This window comes from Loxodonta africana, chromosome X (assembly GCF_030014295.1).
Source record: "Loxodonta africana isolate mLoxAfr1 chromosome X, mLoxAfr1.hap2, whole genome shotgun sequence".
Lineage (NCBI taxonomy): Eukaryota > Metazoa > Chordata > Mammalia > Proboscidea > Elephantidae > Loxodonta > Loxodonta africana.
This window is the reverse complement of record NC_087369.1, coordinates 79,801,399-79,820,645: the sequence shown is the minus strand read 5'-3', so window position 1 is coordinate 79,820,645 and position 19,247 is coordinate 79,801,399. Positions and strand designations below refer to the sequence as shown.

At 39.0% G+C, this 19,247-nt stretch overlaps 1 protein-coding gene across 1 annotated transcript in view; it reads left to right on the top strand.

Annotated features, from left to right (window-relative positions):
- TEX11 (testis expressed 11) overlaps window positions 1–19,247 on the top strand; it is a 472,254-nt gene that overhangs the window by 407,126 nt on the left and 45,881 nt on the right. Inside the window, 2 exon segments of the mRNA XM_064278445.1 lie at window positions 7,725–7,833; window positions 10,126–10,246. Of these exon segments, the coding sequence (XP_064134515.1) occupies window positions 7,725–7,833; window positions 10,126–10,246 (230 nt within the window).

Sequence of the window (19,247 nt, the reverse complement as noted above, 5' to 3'; positions counted from 1 at the left end):
TGAATAACACCCTGCTTAAGAACTACTGGGTAATAGAAGAAATCAAAGAAGGAATCAAAAAATTGCTAGAATCAAACAAGAATGAAAGCACATCATACCAAAACTTTTGGGACACAGCAAAGGCAGTGCTCAGAGGTCAATTTATAGCAATAGATACATCAAAAAACAAGAAAGGGACAAAATCAAAACATTAGCTACACAACTAGAAAAAATAGAAAGAGAACAGCAAAAGAAGCCCACACCACCAGAAAAGAAAATAATAAAGATCAGAGCAGAAATAAATGAAATAGAAAAACAATAGACAGAACCAACAAAACCAGAAGTTGGTTCTTTGAAAGGATCAACAAAATCAACAAACCACTGGCCAAACTGACAAAAGAAAAACAGGACAGGACACAAATAACTCAAATAAGAAATGAAATGGGGGACATTACATTAGACCCAACAGAAATAAAAAGGATCATAACAGACTACTATGAAAAACTATACTCCAACAAATTTGAAGATCTAGAGGAAATGGACGAGTTTCTAGAAACACACTACCTACCCAAACTAAAACAAACTGAAGTTGAAAATCTGAACAGATGCATAGCAAGAGAAGAAATTGAAAAGGTAATTCAAAAAGCTCCCCACCCCACCCCCCAAAAAAAACCTGGCCTAGATGGCTTCACTGGAGAATTCAACCAAACATTCAGAGAAGAGCTTATACCAGCACTACTCAAACTATTTCAGAATGTAGAAATGGAAGGGATATTTCTGAATTCATTCTCTGAAGCCAGCTTAACCCTGATACCAAAACCAGGGAAAGACACCACCAACAAAGAAAATTATAGACCAATATCTCTCATGAATATGGATGCAAAAATTCACAACAAAATTCTAGACAATAGAATTCAGCATCATGTAAAAAAAATAATACACCACGACCAAGTGGGATTCATAGCAGGTATGCAAGGATGATTCAACATTAGAAAAATAAATCAAAATAATCTACCACATAAATAAAACAAAAGAAAAATCACATGATCATCTCATTTGACACAGAGAAGACATTTGATGAAGTCCCACACCCAATCCTGATAAAAATTCTCAATAACTTAAAAATAGAAGGGAATTCCTCAACATAATAAAGGGCTTCTATACAAAACCAACAACCAACATCATTCTCAGTGGAGAAAAACTGAAAACATTCCACCTGAGAACAAGAACAAGACAAGGATGCCCTTTATCAGCACTCCTATTTAACATTGTGCTGGAAGTCTTAGCTAGAGCAATAAGGTGAGAAAAAGAAATAAAGGGCATCCAAATTGGTAAGGAAGAAGTAAAACTGTCCCTATTTGCAGACAATATGATAGTATACATGGAAAACCCAAAAGACTCCACGAAAAAACTACTGGAAGAAGTAGAACTTCTTCCTTTACTGAAGAAGTAAAACTGTCCCTATTTACAGATATGATAGTATGGAAAACCCAAAAGACTCCATGAAAAAACTACTGGAAAGATTCAGTAAAGTCACAGGATACAAGATAAACATACAAAAATCAGTTGGATTCTTATAAAGTAGAGAACTACAAAAAAGGAATCAGATAAACAATAACATTTGTAATAGCACCAAAAAATAAAATAAAATACTTAGGAATAAATCTAACCAGGAATGTAAAAGACCTATATATAAAGAAAACTACAAAACACTACTTACGTCAAGAAACTAAAAGACACCTGCTTAAATGGAAAAACATACCATGCTCATGGATAGGTAGACTTAACATTGTGAAAATGTCAATTCTACCCAAAAAAAAAAAAAAGCAATCTACAAATACAATGCAATCCCAATCCAAATACCAACAGCATTCTTTAACAAGATGGAAAAACTAATCATTGACTTTATATGGAAAGGGAAGAGGCCCCAGATAAGTAAAGCACTACTGAAGAGGAATAAAGTAGGAAGACTCGGACTGCCTGACCTCAGAGCCTACTATACAGCTATGGTAGTCAGTACAGCCTGGTACTGTTACAATGACAGGCACATTGACCAATGGAACAGAATTGAGAACCCAGATGTAAATCCATCCACCTGTGGTCACCTGATCTTCGACAAAGGCCCAAAGTCCATTAAATGGAGAAAAGACAGTCTTTTTAACAAACAGTATGGGAATAATTGGATGTTCATCTGCAGAAAAATGAAACAGGACCCATACAACAAAAACTAATTCAAAATGGCTTGAAGACCTAAATATAAAACCAAAAACTATAAAGGTCATAGGAGAAAAAATAGGGTCAACTCTGGAGGCCCCAGTACACAGAATTAACAGGACACAAACCATGACTGACAACACAAACACCAGAAGATAAGCTAGATAACTGGGATCTTCTAAAATTTAAACACTTATACTCATCAAAAGACTTCACCAAAAGAGTAAAAAAAGAACCTACAGACTTGGAAAAAAAAAATTTGGCTGTGACAAATCTGACAAAGGTCTAATCTGTAAAATCTGCAGGAATATCCGACACTTCTACAACAAAAAGACAAATAATCTAACCAAAAAATGAGCAAAGGAAATGAACAGACACTTCACCAAAAAAAAAAAAATCACCAAAGAAGACATTTAAGCAGCTTAGAGATATATGAGAAAATGCTCGCGATCACTAGCCATTAAAAAATGCCATTAGAGAAATGCAAATCAAAACTGCAATGAGATACCATGTCACCCTGACATTACTGGCATGAATCAAAAAAACAAAGTAACAAATGTTGGAGAGGCTGCAAGGAGATCAAAATTCTTATGCATTGCTGATGGGAATGCAGAATGGTACAACCATTTTGGAAAAGGACGTGGCACTTCCTTAAAAAGTTAGAAATACCATATGATCCAGCAATCCCACTCCTAGGAATATATCCTAGAGAAATCAGAGTCATCATACGAATAAACATATGCACACCCTTGTTCATTGCAGCGTTGTGAACAATAGCACAAAGATAAAGACAACATAGGTGCCCATCAACAGATGAATGGATAAACAAACTATGGTACATACAACGGAATACTACATAAGAATAAAGAATAATGATGAATCTGCGAAGCATCTCACAACATGGATGTATCTGGAGAGCATTATGCTCAGTGAAATAAGTCAACTACAAACAGACAAATATTGTATGAGACCACTACTATAAAAACTCATGAAATGGTTTACACACAAAAAGAAACGATCTTTGATGATTACGAGGGAGCGGAGGGGTAGGAGGAAAAACCACTAAATAGACCATAGATAAGTGGTAACTTTGCTGAAGGGTAAGACAGTACACAATACTGAGGAAGACAGCACAACTTGTCCAAGGCATGGTCATGGAAGCTCCACAGACACATCCAAACTCTCTGAGAGACCAAATTACTGGGCTGAGGACTGTGGGGACCATGGTCTTAGGGAACATCTAGCTCAATTGGCATAACATAGTTTATAAAGTAAATGTTCTACATTCTACTTTGGTGAGTAGCGTCTGGGGTCCAAAAAGCTTGTGAGAAGCCATCTAAGATACTCCACTCATCCCACCCCATCTGGAGCAAGGGAGAATGAAGAAAACCAAAGACACAAGGTGACATGGATTGAATTGTATCCCCCCAAAAATATGTGTCAACTTGTTTAGGCCGTGATTTCAAGTATTGTGTGGTTGTCCTTCATTTTGTGACTGTAATTTTATGTTAAAGAGGATTAGGGTGGGATTGTAACACCCTTGCCCAGGTCACATCCCTGATCTAATGTAAAGGGAGTTCCCCTGGGTTATGGCCTGCACCACCTTGTATCTCTCAAGAGGGGGGTCCTAATGCCACCAAGAAAGCAGTGCAGGGAGCAGAGCACATCCTTTGGACCCACGGTCCCTGCATGGAGAAGATCCTGGTCTGGGGGAAGATTGATGAAAAGGCCGACAGAGAAAGAAAGACTTCCCCTGGAGCTGACGCCCTTAATTTGGACTTTTAGCTTACTTTACCGTGAAGAAATAAATTTCTCTTTGCCAAAGCCATCTACTTGTGGTATTTCTTTTATAGCAGCACTAGAGGACTATGATACAAGGGAAAGATTTGTCCAAAGGACTAATGGACCACAACTACCACAGCCTCCACCAGACTAAGTCCAGCACAACTAGATAGTGCCCGGCTACCACCACTGACTGCTCTAACAGGGATCACAATACAGGGTCCTGGACAAAGCTGGAGAAAAATGTTAGAACAAAATTCTAACTCACAAAATAAATAAATAAAGACCATACTTACCGATCTGACAGAGACTGAAGAAACCCTGAGAGTATGGCCCCAGGACACCTTTATAGCTCAGTACTGAAGTAATTGCTGAAGTTCACCGTTCAGCCAAAGATTAGAGAGGCCCATAAAATAAGACGAGACTTAAGGGGCACACCAGCCCAGGGGCAAGGACGAAAAGGCAGGAGGGAACAGGAAAGCTGGTAATGGGGAACCCAAGGTCAAGAAGGGGAGAGTGTTGACGTGTCATGGGGTTGGCAACCAATGTCACAAAATAATATGTGTATTAATTGTTTAATGAGAGACTAGTTTGCTCTGTAAACCTTCATCTAAAACACAATTAAAAAGAAAATTTCATGTGATTTATTTACAACAATGACCAAAAAAGGTGGGGGGGATAGCTACTGAGGCTGCTTATGTACAACCAAACACCTCATGGGATTTGGTTCCATCGTTTTGAAGTTTTGTTTTTGTTGTCAGGTGGCATCAAGTCGGTTCCTACATATAGCGACCCCGTGTACAACAAAACAAAACAAGGTTGGTCCTGTGCCATCTCGCAATCGTTGTTATGCAGCCACTGTGTCAATCCATCTTGTCGATGGTCTTCCTCTTTTTTGCTGACCCTCTACTTTACCAAGAATGATGTGCTTCTCCGGGGACTGGTCCCTTCTGATAATATGTCCAGCACATGAGATGAAGTTGTGAGGTTTAGGGTCATCGTTTCATAGGACATCCCAGTTAACTGGCCTACTAATGTCTTTAGTGCATCTCTTCTACCTCCTAGTTCGTTGTGTAGTGCTTGAGGTCTTAAAAGCTTGCAAGCAAACATTCAGGGCACAACAATTGGTCTCTATTCATCTGGAACAAAAGAGGAAGAAGGAGAGTCAGGAATAAGAGGAGGTTATGGAATAAGTGGCTAATTGCCTCCATGAATAACTGCTTCCTTTACCATGAGGCCAGAAGAACTGGATGGTGCCCAGCTACCATTACTGAACATTTTGATCAAGGATTCTATAGAGGAATCCCGATCAAAAGCAGAAAAATGCAGAATTTCAAATTCTCATGGAGTCCAGGCTTTCTGAAGCCAAGGGGGCTAGATGAACCCCTGAAACTATTGCCCTGAGATAATCTTGAACACTTAAACCAAAAATATCCCCTGAAGTCTTCTTAACACCAAGGCTTTGAACAGGTTCATTCCAATTTGAACACCTGCTGAGAATTTGCATTTCCAAAAAGTTCCCAGGTGATGCTAATGCTACTGGTTAGGGAACAATTCTGAGAATCACTAGTAAAACAGTGGTTCTCAAATTTTATTATACATAAGAATCACCTGTGGATCTTGTTAAACTGTACATTCTGATTCATTATCTCTGGGGTGAAAAATGCAAGTTATCATCATGGGTTTGAGGAACCAAAAGGAACCGTTAGAAGCCCTGCTTAATACCCAACAATAATTTAACTTAATTAGTGTTATGAATTGAACTGTGTCCCTCAAAAATATGTGTTTTAAATTCTAACCTCTATGCCTGTGGTTATAATCCCATTTGGGAATGGGTTCTCTTTGTTGCACACATAAAACAGGATTAGTGTAGGGTGTGTCTTGAGTTAATCTCTTTGAGATATTAAAGAGATTAAGCAAGCAAGTGAGAGAAGCAGAGATAGGTAAAGAGACATGCCAAGCCACGTGAAGACTGCCCAGAAGCAGAAGTCTTCATAAGAGACAAGGACCTTCCTCCGGAGCTGAAAGAGAGAGAAAGGCTTCCCCTAGAGTCGGCACCCTGAATTCGGACTTCTAGCCTCTTGAACTGTGAGAAAATAAATTTCTGTTTGTTAAAGCCATCCACTCAGGGGCTGATTATCCAATAGCAAGGTAAACACAGTGCTTACCTGTAATGAACAATTTCACATTTTCTCACCACATCAAAGATTCTGCTTCTAGATATGGCTGGCATCTGTCTGTTTCCCAACCCCACAGCACCTCCTACAGAATCAAAGCCTCCTTTCAAATTTACAAACCCTGACCAGGGCAGATGACTCAGTAAGCAAGGTAAAAATGGGCTTACTTGTGCTTACTTACTGATCTGTAGTGAACAATTGCTGTGCATATTCTCAACAGCAACAAAATAATAATTAAAAAAAAACAGCATATTATAATATAAATCTGCTTTCAATTAGTGTCCTTTGACTGATGTACTTTGTTTCCTACTTGGTGTGCCTCTCCTTGACTCTGGTGCACAAGATCATTGCTTCACAGTATGACTGTGTGCAGGGTCACAGAAACAGTAGGTTCTCTGTTGATGTTTGCTGAAGAAAGGATGTAACCTGGAAATCCTACCATGTTACTCTGTTCAAAAAGTAGAAGCTATCTCTGAAAGCATCTGTGGAGTCATCATTTTATAAAATTGGTTTTATTTTTGTGTTTTGTTATTGTTGTTGTAAATCTATTTCAGACCATGTGCAATTGTTCACTACAGATGATCTGGTAAGCAAAGTAACACCGTAGTTACCTTGCCTATTGGATAATCTTCCCCTGCATCCGCTTGTGGTATTTCTGTTATAGCAGCACTAGATAAGTAAGACAACTAGTAAAGAACATCTGCCTTGAGCGTCGTGCTCTTTTAAGATCTATCTATATGGGATCAGATTGACAACCAAACCAAAAAACCAAACCCATTGCCATCAAGTCTATTCCGACTCATAGCAACTTTATAGAACAGAGTAGAACTGCCCCATAAGGCTTCCAAGGAGCAGCTGGTGGACTTGAACTGCTGACCATTTAGTTAGCAGCCATAGCTCTTAACCACTGTGACACCAGGGCTCCAGATTGACAACAGCAACTCAAAATATTAGATAGGAACCTAAGAGGACAGTGAGTTTATGTTAATGGAGGAGGAACAACTCAGAAAAGGAGGGTGAGAATGGTTGCACAACTCAAAGAATGCTATCAGTGTCCCTGAATTGTACATGTAGAAACTGTTGAATTGGTGTATGTTTTGCTGTGTATATTCTCAACAGCAACAAAATAATAATTTTTAAAAAACAGTATAACCCAAAAAAACTCATAGCATATTATATTATAAATCTGCTTTCAATTAGTGTCCTTTTACTGATGTCCTTTGTTTCCTACTTGGTGTGCCTCTCCTTGACTCTGGTGTGCAAGATCATTGCTTCACAGTATGACTATGTGCAGGGTCACGGAAACAGTAGGTTCTCTGTTGATGCTTGCTGAAGAAAGGATGTAACCTGGAAATCCTACCATGTTACTCTGTTCAAAAGTAGAAGCTATCTCTGAAAGCATCTGTGGAGTCATCACTTTATAAAATTGGTTTTGTTTTTGTGTTTTGTTATTGTTGTTGTAAATCAGTAGATTTACAACAGTTTAGCTAGAGAAAGCAAATTGTAGCCTGTGATAAAAACTATGATGAATGAGATTATGGTATTTAAATTTTTTTTCTTTCCTTCCTATAGCATTAGCGATGGAAATGCCTGTACACTATCCCTCCATTGCTCTAAAGGCCCTGAAAAGCGGTTTATTGCTCCACAAAAAGAAAGACTCAATCGATGTTTTGAAATACAGGTTAGTAAATGTAATTCAGCACCTAGTCCAGGCTTTTTCACAGCCAAAAGAGCTATAATCAATGCCCCATAAGTCATCAATCACATTCAACCGGTCTGACTTAAAGATGATTAAGGGGAGGCACTCGCCTGTAATTCTGGCTAAAAAGTCCTCAGAACAGCTCCATCCATATTAAGAGTTGTATTACAGACCAAGAATTATTTAGCAAGATTAAGGAGTCTGGTTTTCCCAAAGGAGGAAAAAAGACGGAAATTTTGCTTCTTTGTGTGAGTCTAAGTGTATAACTATTTAATACTAAATATTCCAAATGTACAGAAAAGTAGAGATTAATAGAACAAATATCAATGTATCCATCACCCAAATTTAACAAATGTTAACAATTTGCTATATTTGCCTCATAGTTTTTTTCTAAACACCTTTCTTTAAAGACCAATAAGTGCTGTACATAACATAAAATATTTTTTATTGGAGATTGTATATGTTTTCTATGCCCACACACAGGGGCAGGTTATCCAATAAGCAAGGTAAGCACGGAGCTTACCTTGTTTACCATATCACCTGCAGTGAACAGTTTCACATTTTCTCACACGTCAAAGATTCTGCTTCCAGGTATGGCTGGCATCTGTCTCTCTCCCAACCCCACAGCACCTTCCTACAGAATTCAAAGCCTCTTTGCAAATTTACAGCCCCTGACAGGGATGGATGACCCAGTAAGCATGGGCTTACTTCTGTTTATTTACTAATCTGTGGTGAACAATTTCACCTAGGTTTTACATATTACTGGGTAATCCTTCCCTGCCCAGACATAGGGAAAAATATGTTATGTGATTTTTCCCTCAAAAACTTCATTGCAGTCTTCCTATTCTGAGACTTAAGAGACAGTTCTTCTGGAATTATTCCCAATTAAAATCTCAATTCTCTTGCCCATTAGAGGATGTAACAATCTGCTTTAAAGTGCTTGTAAATTGAATCAGCTCACAAATTATAGTAACAGCCACATCTCCCTAGGGCAGGAAGTTAAAAAAGACTGAAAGACAACTAACTATAGGCATGATAAAAGGAAGGATTGGTTTGCCCCTTTTATAGCTTCAAAAATCTGTCTTCTAGTTTAAACAGAGAAGAAAATATTCTTTGATGGTTACGAGATGGGGAGGGAGGGTGGGAGGGAGAAGGGTTTCCACTAATTAGATAGTGGTGAAAGTAGATAAGTTTTATTTTAGGTGAAGGGAAGGACAACACACAGTGCAGGAGAGGTCAACACAACTGGATTAAACCAAAAGCAAAGAAGTTTCTTGAATAAACTGAATGCTTCAAAGGCCACTGTAGCAGAGGTAGGGATTTGGGGACCATGGTTTCAGGGGACATCTAAGTCAATTGGCATAATAAAATCTATTAAGAAAACATTCTGCATCCCACTTTGAACAGTGGCGTCTGGGGTCTTAAACGCTAGCAAGTGGCCATCTAAGATGCATCAATAGGTCTCAACCCACCTGGAGCAAGGAATAATGAAGAACACCAAAGACACAAGGTAATTATGAGCCTAAGAGACAGAAAGGACCACATAAACCAGAGACTACATCAGCCTGAGACCAGAAGAACTAGATGGTGCCTAGCCACAACCGATGACTGCCCTGACAGGGAACACAACAGAGAACCCCTGAGGGAGCAGGAGAGCAGTGGGATGCAGACCCCAAATTCTCGTAAAAGACTAAACTTAATGGTCAGACTGGGACTAGAAGGACGCCGGAAGCCACGGTCCCCAGACCTTCTGTTAGCCCAAGACAGGAACTGTTCCCAAACCCAACTCTTCACAGGGATTGGACTGGACTATGGGATAGAAAATGATACTGGTGAAGAATGAGCTTCTTGGATCAAGCAGACACAAGAGACTGTGTTGGCATCTCCTGTCTGGAGGGGAGATGGGAGGGCGGAGGGGGCCAGAAGCTGCCCGAATGGACACGAGGAGAGAGAGTGGAGGGAAGGACTGTGCTGTCTCATTAGGGGGAGAGCAGTTAGGAGTGTATAGCAAGGTATATGTAAATTTTTGTATGAGAGACTGACCTGATTTGTAAATTTTCACTTAAAGCACAATAAAAATTAATTTAAAAAAATCTGTCTTCTGAGGTTGGAGGCCAGATAAAATTGAGGCAAGAACAGAGGAACTGCAAACTGCTTTCCAAAGTGTTTCGAAGCTCTTAGTCTCCGATGAGATTATTCAGTTTTTCTTATTTTAGCCTTGAAGCCAATGATCTTTTTCCTTATGGGGTGAGTGTTTCTCTTTTTGATTTCCAGCAAATGTATGCACAGCTTGATTAACCTCTCAGTGCCAGATCGGGTGTCAGGTACAGAGCTCTGTCCCCTGGAAGAAGCTTGGGGCTATTTTGAAGATGCTGTGAGCATTATTAGCCACACAGTAAGTCAAACAGTGATATTAAACTTTCAGCTAATTTTAAAGAACTGAACTGTTTTGTGTATTTGAAATTATGTAGAGTGATGCTTTCTAATATAAGTTTTCAAGTAAATAAATTCATATTACAATGTAGTTACACAGTACAAAATTTCCCTGGGTTTGTGAAATGTAAATAACTTAAAGTAGAAATTTTCTAAAACAAGTATACTATAGAGTAGATCAAAATAGCAGGACTTCCTGGCATTTTTAGTTATTTTGTATTTTCAAAACCTGGTAGGGTCAGTACTTTCCCTGTGATGAATTAACCTTTTGAAAAAGCGTAATTTTCTTCTCACTATTTCTTAGAGGCAGGTGATAGAGTGGAAGGAACAATGAAGACCTGTTGTCTAGTCCCTCCTCATCTGTTTTTTTGTTCTGTTTCTTTTCAGGGCAGGTTTATTCAGTGATTTTTTTTTAAAAAAGTTTTATGGAAAAATAATTTACACACCATAAAATTCACCCATTGTATGTGTACAATTCAATGATTTTTAGGAAATTTAGAGAGTTGTGCAGCCATCACCACAATCCAGTTTTAGAAGATCTCCATTGCCCCAAAAAGTTCCCTTTTGCCCATCTGCAGTTAATCCCTGCTCACACCTTCAGCCCTAGGCAACCATTGATCTGCTTTCTGTCTCTATAGATTTTCTTTTCCTGGACACTTCATATAAATGGAATCATACAATATGCGGTCTCTTATGTCTGGCTTCTTTCACTTGGCATAATGTTTTTGAGATTCCTCCATGTTGTGGTATTTATCACTATTCTGTTCCTCTTTATTGCTAAGTAATATTCCACTGAATGGATATACCACACTTTGTTTATCTGTTCATCAGTTGATGGACACTTGGGTTGTTTCCACTTTTTAGTCATTAAGAATAATGCTGCTAAGAACATTCATGTACATGTTTTGTATGGACAGATGTTTTCAATTAGGTATGTACCTAAGAGCGGAATCGCTGGGTCGTATGGTTACTGGTCCATTCTGCAACTAATCATGGGGATGACACAGGACCAGGCAGCATTTCGTTCCATTGTGCATGGGGTCACTAAGGATCAGGGCCAACTCTACTGCAGCAAGCAACAACAACATGATTACTCTATGTTTACCTTTTTGAGGAACTGCAAATTGCTTTCCAAAGCAGTCGACACCCTGAATTTGGACTTGTAACCTACCAGAATGTCAGAAAATAAATTTCTCTTTGTTAAAGCCATCCACTTGCAGTATTTCTGTTATGGCAGCACTAGATGACTAAGACAACCTCTACAACAAAAAGACAAATAATCCTATTAAAAAATGGGCAAAGGATATGAGCAGACAATTCACCAAAGAAGTCATTCAAGCAGCTAACAGACACATGAGGAAATGCTCGAGACCACTAGCCATTAGACAAATGTAAATCAAAGCCACAATGAGATGCCATCTCACCCCGACGTTGCTGGCATGAATCAAAAAAACAGAATATAGCAAATGTTGGAGAGGCTACAGGGAGATTGGAACTCTTATGCACTGCTGGTGGGAATGCAAAATGGTACAACCATTTTGCAAAATGATATGGCACTTCCTTAGAAAGCTAGAAATAGAAGTACCATGTGACCCAGCAATCCCACTCCTAGGAATATATACTAGAGAAATAAGAGCTGTGACACGAATAGACATATGCACGCCCATGTTCATTGCAGCGTTGCTCACAATATCAAAAAGATGGAAACAACCTAGGTACCCATCAACAGATAAATGGATAAACGAACTATGGTACATATGGATAATGGAATACTAAACAACAATAAAGAACAACGATTGAATCTGCAAGGTATCTCACAACATTGATGAATCTGGAGTGAGATAATCAAGCTGAGTGAAATAAGTCAGTCGCAAAAGGACAAATATTGTATGAGACCACTACTATAAAAACTCATGAAATGATTTACACACAAAAAGAAACAATCTTTGATGGTTACAAGGTGGGGGGTCAAGTAGGGAAAAACACTAAATAAACAACAGATAAATGGTAACTTTGGTGAAGGGGGAAAACCTGGTGGCGTAGTAGTTAAGTGCTACAACTGCTAACCAAAAGGTTGGCAGTTCAAATCCACCAGGCGCTCCTTGGAAACTCTATGGGGCAGTTCTACTCTGTCCTATAGTGTCAGTATGAGTCGGAATCGACTCAACGGCAACAGGTTCCATTTTTTTTTTTCTGCTGAAAGGTAAGACAGTATATAATACTGGGGAAGCCAGAACAACTTGTCCAAGGCAAGGTCATGGAAGTTCCATAGACACATCCAAACTCCTTGAGGGACCAAATCACTGGGCTGAGGGCTGTGGGAACCATGGTCTTGGGGAACATCTAGCTCAAATGGCATAACATAATTTATAAAGAAAATGTTCTACGTTCTACTTTGGTGAGTAGTGGCTGGGGGCTTAAAAGCTTGTAAACGGCCATCTAAGATGCTCCAGTGGTCTCACCCTGTCTGGAGCAAGGGAGAATGAAGAAAACCAGAGACACAAGGGAAAGATTAGTCCAAAGGACTGATGGATCACAAGTACTACAGCCTGCACCAGACTGAGTCCAGCACAATTAGATCGTGCCCAATTACCACCACAGACTGCTCTGTCAGGGATCATAATAGAGGGTCCCAGACAAGGCTGGAGAACTATATGTAGAACAAAATTCTAACTCACACACACACAAAACAAAGAACAGACTTACTGGTCTGACAGAGATTGGAGAAACCCTAAGAGTATGGCTCCTGGACACCCTTTTAGTTCAGTAATGAAGTCACCCCTTAGATTCACCATTCAGCCAAAGATTAGACAGGCCTATAAAACAAAACAAGACTAAATAGACACACTAGCCCAGGGGCAAGGAGGAGAAGGCAGGAGGGGACAGGAAAGCTGGTAATCGAGAACCTAAGGTGGAGAAGAGGAGAGTGTTGACATGCTGTGGGGTTGGCAACCAATGTTACAAAACAATATGTAAATTAATTGTTTCATGAGACGCTAGTTCTGTAAACCTTCACCTAAAGTACAATCTAAATAAATAAATGAAAAGGTCTTTTGCAGCAGATTTGCCCAATGCAATGCGTCTTTTGATTTCTTGACTGCTGCTTCCATGGCTGTTGATTGTGGATCCAAGTAAAATGAAATCCTTGACAACTTCAATCTTTTCCCCATTTATCACGATGTTGCTTGTTGGTCCACTTGTGAGGATTTTTGTTTTCTTTATGTTGAGGCATAATCTATACTGAAGGCTGTGGTCTTGAATCTTTATCAGTAAGTACTTCAAGTCCTTTTCACTTTCAGCAAGCAAGGTTGTGTCATCTGCACAACGCAGGTTGTTAATGAGTCTTCCTCCAATCCTGGTGCCCCGTTCTTCTTCATATAGTTCAGCTTCTCGGTTTACTTGCTCAGCATGCAGATTGAATAGGTATGGTGAAAGAATAGAACCCTGACCCACACCTTTCCTGACTTTAAACCATGCATTATCCCCTCGTTCTGTTCAAATGACTGTCTCTAGATCCATGTAGAGATTCCTCATGAGCACAGTTAAGTGTGGGTGATGGTGAAAATTCTGTTCTCCAAAAGTGTTTGCAGATTTTGTTCCTCCTTTGACACTATGCCAGCAGGGAGGGGCAGTGGCATATTCTTACTGCTGGGTGAGAGTGGAAATCTAGGATCCACTGACACCACAGGGGAAATGAGGGATACCCTTGTTACCAGCCAGTTGGGATGAAAGTCTCTTGGCCTTCTCTGATACCACCCAGGGCATAAGTCTAGTCTCCTCATTTGACTTTTGCTGGAGTGGGTGGTGGTGGAGACACAGATGCTAGTTTGTTTTTGATGTTTGGCTAGAGTAAAGCAGTTATTTTCTAAAAAGTTTCTATCTTGCTATGTCCCCCTTTTCCTCATTTTTGGTTAGAGAGAAGAGATTTTTCTTGGGGCCTCTTTTTGTCTGTGCCCATCGACATTTCTAGCACCAAGTCTTGTATATATGGAGCAAAAAGAAAACCGAGGGAGCTAACCACCATGTCCTTCCTTGGTCCCAAAGTCCCTAGCCAGTCTTCCTTCTCGCCACCTTTCAGAGTCTTCTTAAGTTTGTTTTATATATCATGTCCAGGGTTTTTAGTTATACTTAGTAGAACGAATAGGCCTAAGTACGTCTATTCTATCTCATGGAAGTGAAGTTTCCTCATTCGTTTTTGAGACTATGCAGAAGCATAGATAAGGGGGGGAGCCTAAAATTAAAGAGAAGAGACAAACCTAATCTTCACAGCTGACATCAGAGTCATAAAGGCCTGTCGTGCAACCAAAAAGAAACTCCAAGAAATTAGCCTCTTTTACAAAGGAAGCTGAAGTGACAAACAACAGAGCTTCGTTCTGTAAGGTTTTAATCCTTAAAGTATGGTTCACGGACCAGCAACATCAGCATTTCTTGAGAGCTTGTTTTAAGTGCAGAATCTCAGACCCCACCTCAGACCTATTGAATCAGAATCTGCATTTTAAGAAGATCCCCAATTGATTCGTATGTACATTAAAATTTGAGAAGTTCTACTCACTCAATTTGTCAATATCATCTTTCTTCTCTTGTTTGGTTTTCTACTAGTTCATTTTCATATCAGTTTCTACTTCTGACAATCTTATATTTGCTTATAAACAAGACTATTGGAATCTAAAGGAAATGAAAGGTAAAAGTCCATTCATTGATAGAATTTAGAACTGGAAATTAATGATCTTAGAGGTTACCTACTTCAGGTTCATTATTTCGTAAATTATTTGAGGCCTTGAAAAGTTAAATGTCTTACACAAGGTCATACAACTATGTGACAGCAAAGCTGAGAATTGAATCCAATGTTCTGTTTTCATAGCACAATGGTCAGTGGGTTTTCCTTCATCTAAATCTTCCTTCCTCTGAGCCACATATCTTCCTGAGGCTAGAATTGAGGTTCATTCAAAGGCATTCTTGAGTCAAGCTTTTATATTGTGTCTCTTCTGAATTTCTGTAGTTCATTTCCTAGTTGGTCTCCAGCTCTTTCTTCTCTTCTCCAATTTTTCCTGTGTATCCGTATCAAATCTATCTCCCCCAAACACATTTGCTGTATCACTTCCTTTTCCCAAAATCTCCCTCCCCCCCCAAATCTCTAGTAGCCCTGTATTTTCCAAATCCTTACTCTGACCGTCAAGGCCATCCATAACCCTATCCGCCCCCTACCCCAGCAAACTAGGAAGAGTTTTTCCTACACTGTTGTAGGTAATTTTCTCTTTATCATCAACCTTCACCTCCTCCTTTCCCTTCTTCCTCTTAGAACAAAGTAAGATATTCCCTAAAGACAACACGTCCCTCACTATCCATTTTTGTGGAAGTCTCATCTTCTCTTACTCCCTTTTTCTCAACAAAAGAAGGGACTAGATTACCCAGATCCTCACTCCCTCATGCCACTTTGTACTATTTATGCAGCGCCTTCCTGCTGCTGCTCTTAAAGTTTATGTCTTCTGTCACTTAATCATCAGTGTTGCCATAGGCTGACACTTCCTGGGCCCACTTTTTCTTTCTTTGGCACCTTCAATACTGTTTATTATCCTAAGTGACTTTGGCATCCATGTTAGCATCCACCTACTCACCCTCACAAATTTTTCTCCTTTAGCCATGATCTGTGCCTCATATCAGTCACCCACTATAGCATTGCTCCGCCTCTAAGACTGCTGATTCAAAGTTTCCCTACGGACTACAATCTCTCTATGCTTCCTCAGTGGCACAAATGGTTAAGCGTTCAACTACTAGCCAAAAGGCTGGCAGTTCGAACCCACCCAGAAGCGCCACAGAAGACAGGCCTGGCGAACTGCTTCTGAAAGGTCACGGCCTTGAAAATCCAATGGAGCAATTCTACTCTGCACAGATGGGGCCACCATGAGTGAGAATCAACTCAACAGCAACTAACAACAACAAGTAATCTCTCTTACTTCCCCACACCTATTCCCTGCTCTCATTTGGACCTCAAATAATTCAACTCTTTCCTCTCTCTTTTATAATCCAATCTAACTACATTTCTTTTTTTTCTTTCTTTCCTTTTTTTTAAGTCATGTCTGCTGTTTCATTTTTTTCCCCAAGCACAGTGAGCCACCACCATCCAGTTCTTCTCCTGATCTTCAGCAGCATAATCACTAAAGAAAGGCACATAGCCATCCAGATTTGGCCTACAGTAAATTCATGCTGTCAAACTTTAACTGGGTTCTCATCACGGTTCAGAAATTTTTTTATTACTGTCGACCACAAGTAAAGTGGCTGCTTCACACCTTCTCTATGCATATCAAACCTTAGGTCTACCACATTTACCCCCAGTGGTAGCTATTAATATTATTTTTTACCTCATCCCATGCATAAAAATTAAGCCCAAAAGAAAGAAAGAAAAAAGCCATTGAAGTCAAAATTTAAAAATATTAGAGGAAAATATTTTTATAATCATGGGATGGAGAGGATTCACTCAGAAACCATACAGGAAAAAAATAGATTTGGTAATATAAATTAATAAATGACCCAAGATAATCCAAGAAACTTTTAAAACAAGCAACACAGTGGAATAAAATATTTATAAATTTAAATTAAAAATCTATAAGAAAAAGAATACCAACAGTAGAAAAACTGGGCAAAAGCTATGACTAGGTCATACAAAAGAAGACATACAACTGGCTAATAAACATAGACAAAATTGCTCAGCCTCACAACTAAGGAAATTTATATGAACAAAAGTATACTTCTTTATATTAAAACATCAGGTGAAAATAGCCAGATAGATTTGCACCAATTTAAAAGGTATGTTTGGAATAATATTAAAAATATAGAGGGCAGAGTGACATCAGCAAGATGGTGGAGTAGGCAGCTCTTAGCTCCAATCCCCCCATAGAAACATCAGAAAGCAAGCAGAAATTGTCAGAACCAACTTTTTCAAAACTCTGGAAAATAATCAAAGGTTTACAGCAACCAAGTGAATGCTGAATTAAGAAGAAGACAACTTGAAAACAGCAGGAAATCTTTGTGGTGTTTTTACTTGCCTGATCCCCACCCCCAGCATGGTGGCTGCCTTGAAGACAGTAGCTCATATTCCTAGTGTGGGACCCTGGTCCCTGGTTCTGGAAAGAGCAGACATTATTCACAAATTATTGAGTTTGTCTGTCCTAAAATGTCTGGTGGCTACCTTAAGGACTGACACAAGACACTTATCTCTGTTTTGCCTATTTCAGAACTCAATCAGGGCAGAAAAGTGGCAGGCACAGTGTAAGACAAATGATCAAACTACAGCCACCTGTGGCAAAAGATTACAAATGAAACATACAATAAACCACATAAGACCTTGGAAGAAAAGCCTGGGAGAGAGATTCTTTGGGAAATTAGGGCACCCAAAAGCACCCCTTCGAAATCACAGGAAAACTTTAGAAAGCCACGCACATACCCAGGGCAAGACACATGCTCAGAGAAGACCTGAGAAAACCCTAAGCTTTCTTTCACCTTAGGCTGACCTCTAGGCTCAGTACAAGCCTGGCTAAGTGTTGAAGTAGTTCCCCAGTACAGAGCCAATCTGCAAAGACAGGGAGAGGTGTTTTTGTTGTTGTTTGTTTGTTTCTGTTTTTTTTTTTAGCTCCTGATATTCAAGGACATTTCTGTCAAAACACTAGCCAAACACAATCCAAAGGAACAGACATTAGTGACCACACAAAACAAATATACTTTTTGCAAAAAAATGTAGAAAAGTCAATAAAACAACAGACTATTCCAGCCTTCAAAAAAAAAAAAAGTAAATCATAGGGAAGAGGGAAAATCTGATTTCCAGTGTTGCCATATTATATTATTGAAATGTATAGTTTTTAACAACAACAGCAAAAATTACAAGACATACAAAAAACAGGAAAGGGTGTCCATTCAAAGGAACAAAATAAAGTGACAGAAACTGACCCTAAGAAAGCCTAGACGTTGGACTTACTGGAAAAATACTTTAAAACAACTGTCTTAAATATGCTGAAAGAGCTAAAGGAAAACATGGACAAAGAACTAAGGGAAATCAGGAGAACAATGTATGAACAAAATGAAAATATCAGTAAGAATATAGAAATTATAAAATGGAACCAAACAGAAGTTCTAGAGCTGAAAAGTACAATAACTGAAATGAAAAAATGTGCTGAAGGAGTTAAATAGTAGATTTGGCAAACAGAAGAATGAGTCAGCAAACTTGAAGACAGAACAATTAAAATTATCCATTTGGTGGAGCAGAAAGGAAAAAGAATGAAGAAATGTGACAGAGTCTAAGGTATCTGTGGACACCATAAAGCAGACTAACATATGCATTATGGGAGTCCTAGAAAGAGAGAAGAGAGAAAAAGGGGCAGAAAGAACATTTGAAGAAATAATAGCCCAAAACATTACCATTTTGATGAAAGACATAATTCCACACAATCAAGAGCATAACGAACTCCAAGTAGAATAAACTCAAAAAAATCCACACTGAGACACATTGTAATTATACTGTCAAAAGCCAAAAACAAAGAGAACCTTGAAAGCAGCAAGAGAGAAGGAACTTATCACATACAAGAGATCCTCAATAAGATTAACAGTTGATTCTCATCAGAAACCATGGAGGCCAAAAGGCAGTGGAATGACATATTTAAAGTGCTGAAAGGAAAAAAAAAATGTAAGCCAAGAATTCTATATCCAGCAAAGCTGCCCTTCAAAACTGAGGGAGAAATTAAGATAGTCCCAGATAAACAAAAGCTAAGAGAATTTGTTACAACTAGACCTATAAGAAATACTAAAAGGAGTCCTTCTGGTTGAAATGAAAGGATGTTAGAAAGTAACTTGAAGCTATATGAAGAATAAAGAACTCCAGCAAAGTTAACTGCATGGGCAAATATAAAACCATTATTTTATTTTTGATTTGTAACTCCACTTTTTATGTCCTACATGATTTAAAATTTTAAAAT